This window comes from Ostrea edulis, chromosome 7 (genome assembly GCF_947568905.1).
Source record: "Ostrea edulis chromosome 7, xbOstEdul1.1, whole genome shotgun sequence".
NCBI lineage: Eukaryota > Metazoa > Mollusca > Bivalvia > Ostreida > Ostreidae > Ostrea > Ostrea edulis.
This window is the reverse complement of record NC_079170.1, coordinates 46,710,463-46,722,173: the sequence shown is the minus strand read 5'-3', so window position 1 is coordinate 46,722,173 and position 11,711 is coordinate 46,710,463. Positions and strand designations below refer to the sequence as shown.

The 11,711-nt window shown below is 37.6% G+C and overlaps 1 protein-coding gene across 1 annotated transcript; it reads left to right on the top strand.

Annotated features, from left to right (window-relative positions):
* Positions 1 to 267: 267 nt before the first annotated feature.
* On the top strand, positions 268 to 7,042 carry LOC125657029 (uncharacterized). Its single transcript, XM_048887658.2, has 4 exons — positions 268 to 325; positions 1,094 to 1,351; positions 4,790 to 4,969; positions 5,246 to 7,042. The coding sequence occupies exons 1-4, from the start codon at positions 295 to 297 to the stop codon at positions 5,455 to 5,457; spliced, it is 681 nt and encodes a 226-aa protein (XP_048743615.2). The 5' UTR covers positions 268 to 294; the 3' UTR covers positions 5,458 to 7,042.
* Positions 7,043 to 11,711: the final 4,669 nt, after the last annotated feature.

Genomic DNA, 11,711 nt, shown 5'->3' with positions numbered 1-11,711 from the left:
TTCTAGCGCCATTACATGTACATGTAGGTTACCGTGACCGCTTGTCTAATGTTTTCTTCGGACAAAAATGTTCTGCAATATTCGATTATACTTAATTAGAAATGTTTGAAACATAGATTTACCGTTCTCATAATTCTAACATATTGAACTGTTTGCTTAGTTTGTGATGTAATTTAAATTGTTGTAGCATGTTGGACTGAAAAACCAATACCAAATTTTAACGACATCTCAACCTTTATAAGAAGAAGCAAGCATTTTCTCGGCTTCGTATATTGTTAATCTGCCGACTTAACCATGTCGATGTATATTTTATTAACAATAATAGGTAAGTTCGTATTTTGTCTGCTGTTTTCTTAAACTTTTCATAAAATTTACTTTACACTACTTGTTTTTATTGATGGGGAAAATATCTTAAATAACATGCGAGAGATTTTATTTGATAAAAATTATCAGTCGAAATAATTGCGAGTAGAACCTAAAAATCGTTGATGAGAGTTTATGGACCTGCGTCATACTACTGAAATCAACTTTAATTTTACAAGCGATAAAGTTTAGTCACATCAGTTACAGTAATATAGACCTCGTACGCTACGAGTTATATTTGCATTTCAACTTTTTGCTAAAGAAAGTAAATAATTTGCGACAATATATATATATCCAATGGCGGATCCAGCACCGGCGCGCACCCTCTTTCACAGATGACCCATTTTCTTAAGAAATATGTCCAAAAACACTAAAATATAAATGTCTTATTTCGTCATAACTCTGCAATTTCAAGGGCTTCGCCCCATGATTCCCACCGGGGCTTCGGACCCGGTCCCACTGGGTTTTTTAGACACCCCTCCCCAAAACACCCAACCCGTTTACCGCGACCTGTTCTGGATCCGCTCCAGATATTCGTGAGAAAGTTGTGCTCACAAATTTTGTGTTACTAAAAGTTGTTTTGCGGTAATGTATACTATGTAAAATGTCAGTTTCTTAAAAAATTGGGGTGGGGTGGGGTTACCAAATGCAACTGAATAACCCCTTTTTAAATTTCCTAGAGATGCCTGAATATTTTAGCTGAGTTAGTAACATTCAATTTGTCATGTAGGTTTCACCCTAGCAACAGACATGGCTTCTGAGTTCCGGAGGATTCTCCACATGAACACAACTGACCTTGACCCATTTTTACTGAAGTCGACAGCGTCACTGTCTGAGATACGATGTGTTTCCGAATGCCAAATGTCCATGCTATGCTCCTCAGCTTTGTTCAACAACATCGCGCGTCGATGTTACTTGTATTCGGTTCCTGCTACCACTACACCAGGAATGGCTGTTCCTAGCCATTATAGAATATATCGCAGAATTGGTAAGGCTTATTTTGTACATGTAGTTCTTGGCATGATAAAACTCCGAAGCAATAACACTGGTGGCATGAACCCCTCTAGCCTCTAATTACTGAAAATTGAAACTAAGGTTAAAAGTGATTTTATCTTAGTTTTACAGCGCAGAGTCTGAATTTTCCATGAAATAAAAATGATACAATCTCAACTGCAGATACCACGTGCTGCGTTTGAACATCTACTCTCTTTTGTAAGGCGAAACAGTACAATATAATCTACGTCATGATACTGTTTGCAGAATGGACATATTGTTGACGTCAGATATGATAATGGTTGTATGAGACTGTAGAGGCCTTCTGAAATATTTTGTTTTTGTAACAATGCATTGCTATTTTACAAACAATAGCTGATGTTAGCATAGCTTATATTACATGTCATTACGTTACATATTACCTATCTGACGTGTTTCAAATTGATTGTTAGGCCGTTCTAGGCATGCTGATTCTCACTACGGATAACACCGTTACCTGGTCAAGATATAGGGCTCACGGCAGGTGTGACTGGTAGACGGGATGGTTACTCTTCCTAGGCACCTGATCCCACCTCTGGTATGTCCAGGGATCTGTGTTTGCCCAAATATATTGTATTCCTTATAGGAGTTTTGAGATTGATCACTGTTCGTTCTTTTTACATTTTTATGTATATGCTTACGAAATAAGGTATCATTTTGAAATATTCATCGGGATATAAATACGGGTTGTTCACGTGATCAAATTCCAAAAAGCACCCCCCCCCCCCTTCGGGCTTCATGGAATTTGATCATGTGACCAACCCGTATCTATATTTTGAAATGATACCTTATTACTTATATTTACATTTTTGATCGGTAACATTGCTTAATTGTGTTAACAACACGTTTCCATACATTTCAAATTGTTGACCTCCACAACGAAGCGTCATAGATGTTCAAAATGACGACAACACGAAAGAAAGTTTCGTCAAATGAAAAACTGTTTTAATTATTTTAAGACGCTAGAAAGCATCAATATATACATATACATTGACTCGGGAGTATATATTGGAAAACTCTTCCATATTCCATATGTCTAATTTGAGGGGATAGGGGAATTATGATTTAAACGGGGGTGCGCAAGGTTACACTTACAGTTGTGATGCACTTTCACTTTACGTTAAAGACCTGCTTTGAAAGATATTCTGTGGATATTACGAAGTTAATTGAGGTGGGGGAACATGAAGAACAGGGCGGCAGTCGTCAGGTGTAGGCAAATCATTTATAGACAGGACAGAGGACGCAGCTCAGATGAATCTCCGGAAAGAACTGAACATCTCAGAGAATGTGGAACTGCACGAAGGTAAGGGGCGGTTTGGATTTGTATATGTAATTGTTGATAAACATGAGCTCACTGAACGCTTCTTTTGACTCGATGAATTTCTGCAGTAGGTTTTTAACGACGCCTCGCTTCGATGTCCCGACATACACTTGAAAACCGACATCAATCACCTAAGGCTGCTGCGGCACGGAGGCAGTGCGGTGTGTAGCTGTATGTCTTAATGCACTTTGACGACTTATCGGCCAAACATCCTGTGAATGACCTTTTTGCTGAAGCATAATGTCATCGTCTAGCAGGAGGTACAATTCCGCATCACCGATGACCAGGGTGAAGTTGTAGCAAACGAGATTTTAGACATACATTAGTAAGACATTGTTTACAGAAATGCTTTGATCAATTATGGATGAAAGTACACTGCTTGGAATACAAATAAAACCATGAATACATTTTGTGATGTTGATTTCATCTATTGATAGACTTCTGTAGTAAGTGAGAGCGATTGCTAGATGTGTATTGCCTTAGTAAAAGTAATACCTGTTACCTACTTTTAACAAATGTTCATACGCACAGCGACCTCTGTTGACCCCGTAGTTGATTTATGCAGTGATAGATGCGTATTACTCGTAATAGTGTTATGTAGGAGAATGCAGCTGCAAATGTAAATATTTGGATTTATCCCTCTCCGACTTTTTCCTGGACAAGTAAGTCACTCGACGACTGTTACGTCAAAACTGTTTACAAAGAATAATGGACGCTGAATTTGAGAGAAAAAAATGTACTATACATGTTAGTGATTGAATATTAGGGAAATGGCCGTCCTTGGTTTTGTGCGGAAGTATACATAAAAACCTCCGTCCCCTTCGCCGCACAAAATATGCCATAAATACCGAAGAGGTTGATGATGAGTTTTGAAAACAAACAATTTTTCGCCTTCTTTGACACCCATGGTTTTCAAATATAAGGTAGCTCACTACATCAAGACTATACATTATTATGACACGACGTCACAAGATGACGATTCAAATGTTTTGTTAGATTTCTTGCAGTGATCGATTTGTTTGTATATCTACATAGCTCTGCGGGGACCAACCCGCAGATTCCGAGTTCAAATTCACAAGTATATTTTGTCTTATTTATTGAAATAATGTTATGAAAATAATGTTTCTCTCAATTATTGTCTTTATTTTTTAAATCCATTTTGCATGTGTACTTACATGTATGATATATCATATCTTTCGTGATTAAATAATTCCGCAATGATTTGTTGAACTCTTTGAAGGTGTAGTGATTGATTGATTGATTGTGTCTTGTGTAACGTCCCTCTCGATAATTTTTCACTCACTTTTAACGATTTAGAGTTATTGCGGCCGGGATTCGAACCCTGACCCTCCGCATGCGGGGCGAACGCTCAACCCCTAGACCACCACGGCGGTTGAAGGTGAAGCGAGTCACCTTAATTGACTGGTTCCTGAAGCTGGGATTATTGAACAGTATTTAAGCTCTGCCTCTTGATCATTCAATGACTTACTGATATTGGAAATTATTGTACAGTCAGAAGCCGCATCCTTGGTGTGTCTAGTTTCACCGAGCAACTGCAAACAAATAAAACGAAAAACTGGTCGCGGTAGATGAGCGATGAGGGCGTTCGCTTCATCTCATTCTACAATGTTTTCTCAGGTTGACAATTTCCTGTGTTATCCTAACTTGTATGCAATATTCATGTAAATGAAGTATTTACTGTGTTTTGTGTTCGATGACTATTTTCAAAGTATGGGAAAATTCAACGCAATCTTCTAGTAACGTTTTATGAAGATCTCAATGTTTATGATTTTATGGAACAATGTTCAAAATTTGCCAAAAAAAGAAGTTTCAAATGGAATTCACGTCAGCTGTTGATTAAATAAGTAACAAAATTAATGACAGTGGTTTACAGTGTGGTACGTGTAGTTTATGTCAATGGTATATTCAATGTTTGTAATTTTACAGAGAGTGGTGTATCGTAATGATATAGTCAATATTTGTAATTTTTGAAAGCATTAAGTTGACATTAAAAAGTCAAATCATACCAATTCAAAATCCCATTTTAGTAATTTCTAATTGTTTTATCTACAGCAAAATGTGAAGAGTTTGGATACGTTGTCATTGATGGAACGACACAGTGTCTCAAACTCCACAGAGAATTAAAGAAACAGAAAGGTGCCATAGACGACTGCGAGAAATCGGGCGGACATCTCCTTCGCATAACATCAGAGTTAATGTTTTACTTTACCATCAACGAAATCTCTCTTGCAGGTACATGTACAAACGCTCTTTGACTTTTGAGATTATGATAATTACAAGTACAACACAAAGACATACGCAGTGATGAATATTTCTCTTTAATGGAATACATCAGTTTAAAGATACCATTTCACTTCGAGAACAATATGAAATAAAACCGCATGAAAACTTTATGTCAGTTAGTTTGTCATTTATATCCTATCATAATCTTTGTTCGGATACACGTATTGTATTTTGCTTTGGTACATATTATAATAGGATTTATAGAGTGTGTTCTGGATTTTATAGGACTTGCTGAATCATTCTTGTACATAGATGGAAATAGAAGAGACGAAGCGTGGACGTTTTCAGACGGATCCGATATCCATATACTTTTATGGGCGCCTGCAGAACCAAATGCGACGAATGAAGACTGTCTAATTCTATTTCGTTCCGAATACTACAATATGAATTGTGAAACACCATGGTTTTACATTTGTGAACGGCCAATGTTCTTGTGACTTTGTGAGCGAGTCCCTTTGAAAGAGGATAAAATCTCTGCAGTATACAACATTTACACAGTAAAGTTATGATGATAAATCTGCTGTATGCAGATATCATTCTGTATAAAAAATAATGTATCATTATTCCACTACTTAACTTCAAAAGCCTAAGATTTGGAGACGTCATAACTTGACTTTGGTAAATGCCATTTCCCTGGGGTTGATAAAGCGATGTATTGACTTCATCAAAGTCAATGTTTGCATGATACCGATTGACAAGATATGATAAACTATAAATGCCAGGACTCATAAGATGTTTTCTTAGCACTTTCTTATCAATCGAAAATTTTTCGACAAAAACACAATTTTAAATTTTCTTAAGCTTTAGAATGTCAACATTTGTTGAGAATAATATATGTGCATCTTATACGATCTTAAAACAAGATATAATTTCACTACATGTACTTTAACATGAAGCACATGCCTACAACAGCCTCGTTTCAAGTCCGCGTTTCGCAAATTGTATGGTGGTTACAACGATCTGATTCATAATTACAACTTGTCATTGACCAATATGCTGTCTGACATGTTTCAAACCTTTGCGCACTGATATTGACTGAGGATTACCCCGTTTACCCCATCAATGTATAGGGCTCACAGCGGGTTTGACTGGGGGATGGGGGATACTTACTCCTCCTTGACACCTGATCCCACCTCTGGTATATCCAGGGGTCCGTGTTTGCCGTACGCTTAAATTTGTATTCTTTATAAGAGTTACGAGATTGAACAATATTCGTGATCTTTATCTTCACAATTTCTTACCAATTGTTGGGCCGTTCTTTACACACTGGATTTGAATACGGATTACTCCGTCAGCCTGCTAAAGATATAGGGCTCACGGTGGATGTGGACAAGGGGTGCTTATTTCTCTTTGGCACCTTGTCCCATCTCTAGTATGTCCAAAGGCATATTTGCCCTATTCGCCCTATTTGCCCTATTCGTAATTTTGTATTCTGTACAGGAATTATAAGATTCATCACTGTTCGTTGTCTCTGAAATGCATATATATCAAAACTATTGCATACATAACCATTTTTAAATATTTCCACTATACTTCTAAGAATTGCTGGGGCTCACTCTGGGGAGTGGTGGATACAGGGGGAGGACAGTTCAAATCCTGACCTTGTCCAACCAAAAATTTTCTAATTTTCATATTATTCTTTCGCCAAACTAGCCCCGGGATTTTAAGAAGATGCAAATGTGTGTCGCTTATCTAAGCATCATCTGTTTTGAGCATGCGATATCATTCACTATGATATAGAAATGAAGATTTATCATTTCACAGAGATCTAAATTTAGCTTGTTCATTTACTGTGTGAAATATTCTGGGAAACACAAAATTTCTGCATAGTCAGTTATCATCTTTATTGCATTGTGTCTAATAGCGATTTTTTTTCCCTGTCCTACAGTAATCTAAACTTTCAGGTTCACTTCACTAATACACGTGATTTACAGAGCTGGTTACAGCTTCTACTTCATCAAGATACCTTGTTCAATGAATAATTGTGTTTTCTTTAATTAAAACTTCTATTCTTCAGAAGCTTTTATCGTTTGCTTGATTATTTTTAAACCTGTCTAAATCGAAAGACTAATTGCAAACCATTAGTGAAAATCAATATTTTTTACTTCTGTTGACCCCAATTAGATGCATATGGGACCAAAAAAAATCGAAACAAAGATTTTATTACAACAAAACATTTTTATAGTATGGAAATATTTAATAATTCATAAGTACACCGCACGTGTACTCTTTTGGAAGCTGTTCAAGGAAAATGATAGGGAAATATTCAAAAGGAGACGTTTGATGAACCATGAACTAAATCATTTCCCCATTAAAAATCATAGAGTTCAAAGAAGGTATGCTTACATCGCCCACCAGGATTCATAATATATGTAGCTTTATCATTGGTTTACATCGATCACGTGCAGACCAGGTATATTCCGCACACCGTCCATGAAAGTCATTAGTTTTTATATACACGGCTAGTAGACGAGTTATTTCCTTTGTCACACTTACTATGGCTTCAAAGTAGCTGACTGCTCAGTAACACAGCCGAAAACTTTCGAAATGTTGTTAAAACTGAATGCGGACACTAGGCGAAACATTGAACGCAAGTACGTAAGCAACGGAGTTTTTCACGTCACTTGTGTGTAATGTGTCCTGGTAGTGGACGGCATGTAAACAAAGTGTCCAGGCAATGGACGACTGGTTGGCCTAAGTAAGGATTAGGAATGATAAATTGGTCTGGAAAGAGAATGCCTATAGATGATTGTATTGGTAGATAAGTCATTAAAGACGCTAAATATGTATAAGGGAATGAGATGTGCCTTGATGATACATAAAACATGTTTGTTTATTATTTAGGTGTGAAGTACCCTTCCTAAATAAGCATATAAAAGTACGAAGGCTTGAAGTACCCCTGCTAGATAGGCCTAAGCATATAAGTATCACACCAGTATTGTGTCCAATCTCATGTGGTCAAAAGAATATGTTTTTCATGAGCGTTTTTTTTTAAATTCTTTTTATTTCCTTTTATTCTTTTCTCTTAATTTTTGTACCCCTTACTGGGAATTTTTTATGTAATTTGTAGAAATAATCTTTATTGTTAACACTAGAGACAATATTTTATGTGGGGAGTTGAGACTACATCCTGAGTTGCCTCAGACAGTTTAAACACATGTGAAAAATACGTAGATATGAGGGTAGTCTTGTTTGCGGGTAAAAATTAATAGAAAATGCCGTGGAGGTTGTAGCTTTAAACTTTTGGAGTGAGATTCGCTATATATGGTCGGGTTCGATATTGGAGGCAAATATAATCGATAAATCTAATTTGACGAGAACTTCAAGTTCACGCCATCGCATTTGTGATTTAACAAACACGGAGAATCATGGTATGTAGACATCACAATGGTTAGAATAAAGATAACAAAACAACCCTCGGGCAATAGTATTTGTAATTACAAACTATCTTTGATATTTAAACCCACCATTATAGTTAACTCTTTCCGTATCGAATGTAAACAATTCTGAAAACTGAACTCTCAATTTTCAATGGTGACAATCGTAAATTACGTCATTGTAAATACTCATGAAACGTACAGGGTAACGTTAATACTTTAATAGTACATGTATGTCAAATAGAAGAATATTGTTACATACTGCACGTGAGTTTGTTGACAAAAATGAAGCAAACCGTGTTTCTTTGGTTATTCAGCTCAGGACAAAATAGAAGAAATGAACAGATGGGTTGATATGTATAATCGTTAGCTTAGTTTGGTTATAATACAGAATGCAGGTACAATATAACACTTCTTACAAAATAAGGAACTGGTTTTTCTATGATGCTCAACAGTTGAAATATATTTATTTACCCCTTCCCAGCATATACTCTATACCACTTTTCCCCACGTTTTCAGTTGGACTTTATTGAGAAATCATGGGGAATTCCGTACGATAAATTGTATTCATTTTGCTTATGAAAACATTAAGTTGATTTTCATTGTAGGAATTGTCGTTAAAACACATACAAAATGCATATTTTCTCAATTTCTACTTTCTTTTGAACTACCGTGTCATTCGTTTTCATTTACCGCCGCGTGGTCTAGAGGTTTAGTGTTCGCCCCGCAGGTCGGGGTTCGAATCCAGCCCCCGACATACTGTTTTTAAAACAGGTAGTGACAGTTCCATCACCAAACGCTCGGTATCAGGTGTGAATGTCACGGGTCCTAGGATATAACTTTAACAATGACCGTAACAGAGTTCTTGAAATTTCTTTTGAAGTGTCAGACATTTGGTCCGATACTGTTAGAAATAGTGTCAGCCCAAACAAAATTTTGTCAGTCCAGAAAAAAATGCATTGCTTTTGAGGTTTTTATAAATTTTATTTATAATCAACTACATGACTTTGTGTTATTGTATTCAATCTCCATCTCAGCTATACGTTCATAAATTCTCCTTTCATACCCTTTCGCATCTTCCTCACACTCTGAATCTTCCTCAATTCACCGAGTCACTTTTTTGCTCCATTTCTCTCTCATCCTCCACTTCTGTCCCATCCTCCACTTCTCTCTCACCCTCCACTTTTCTCTCTATCCTGTCTATTCCTCTCAACTTCTTTCTCATCTTCCTCTGCAATCGTTTAAATTACTCTCTCTCTCACTTTTGTCCGGGTGTAGTTGGTCTCGCGACTTTGAGCAGATGGTGTCACCTAGCAATAGGTAAAACCGCATCAAACAAAAGCCATTGTCTCCCAGATTCCCGGTTTCTTTTCTCCTCGTAGTTCTCACAACAGATTCCTCACGTTTACGTTTCAATGTCTTGCCGGATTTAGCATCGGTTTGAAAATTTATGGGCCACATGGCCGCCATTTTTCCCGGTAAAAAACGGACTTCGATCCCGATCTTTTATCGGCCATCGGACCGACAATTAAGTAACTTGTGTCGGACATTTACTACTTTTATCGGATAATCCGACATTACCGACACTTTTCAAGAACTCTGCCGTAAACGCCGAGCATATATATTCTAATTTAGGCCTAAATTTGAAGCCCTTCGCCGGTCTTGGTGACGTCTCCACATGAGTGAAAAATTCTCGAGAGGGGCGTTAAACAATATACAACCAATCATTTCCCAAGACCTGATACCTTGTTTTATAACATACTTTCGGGAACCCATTTTGACCCCAAAAGCCGCCGAGGCCGCCGTGCCCGTTGTTCTTGTGCCCTGTTTTTAGATTCTCAAATGACGAGAACATGTGGCGTTAAGCGTATGGAAACTGTATGTTTACTCGCTCATTATTCTGGTTCCCGAATTGGGGAACCAGACTTAATTAGCGTGTTGCATGTCCTTTTTTAAAGTGAATTTCAGAGGGCTGATGACCTCTTGACGTAGAAGGTCATTAAAACAATTGCAATAGGCGCTTCATAACTGAGTGAACAAAGTGTGCGTAGGCCGAGTAAGTAACTGACTAAAAATATTCACACTATCCCCAGTGTCAGGCAATCAGATTACTGAAACATATTCACACTATCCCCAGTGTCAGGCAATCAGATTACTGAAACATATTCACAATATCCCCAGTGTCAGGCAAACAGATTACTGAAACATATTCACACTATCCCCAGTGTCAGGCAATCAGATTACTGAAACATATTCACACTATCCCCAGTGTCAGGCAATCAGAGATTACAGAAACATATTCACACTATCCCCAGTGTCAGGCAATCAGAGATTACTGAAACATATTCACACTATCCCCAGTGTCAGGCAATCAGATTACTGAAACATATTCACACTATCCCCAGTGTCAGGCAATCAGATTACTGAAACATATTCACACTATCCCCAGTGTCAGGCAAACCGATTACTGAAACATATTCACACTATCCCCAGTGTCAGGCAAACAGATTACTGAAACATATTCACACTATCCCCAGTGTCAGGCAAACAGATTACTGAAAAATATTCACACTATCCCCAGTGTCAGGCAAACAGATTACTGAAACATATTCACACTATCCCCAGTGTCAGGCAAACAGATTACTGAAACATATTCACACTATCCCCAGTGTCAGGCAAACAGATTACTGAAACATATTCACACTATCCCCAGTGTCAGGCAAACAGATTACTGAAACATATTCACACTATCTCGTGTCAGGCAAACAGATTACTGAAACATATTCACACTATCCCCAGTGTCAGGCAAACAGATTACTGAAAAAATATTCACACTATCCCCAGTGTCAGGCAAACAGATTACTGAAACATATTCACACTATCCCCAGTGTCAGGCAAACAGATTACTGAAACATATTCACACTATCCCCAGTGTCAGGCAATCATAGATTACTGAAACATATTCACACTATCCCCAGTGTCAGGCAAACAGATTACTGAAACATATTCACACTATCCCCAGTGTCAGGCAAACAGATTACTGAAAAAATATTCACACTATCCCCAGTGTCAGGCAAACAGATTACTGAAACATATTCACACTCGCCCCAGTGTCAGGCAAACAGATTACTGAAACATATTCACAATATCCCCAGTGTCAGGCAATCAGAGATTACTGAAACATATTCACACTATCCCCAGTGTCAGGCAAACAGATTACTGAAACATATTCACACTATCCCCAGTGTCAGGCAAACAGATTACTGAAACATATTCACACTATCCCCAGTGTCAGGCAAACAGATTACTAAAAA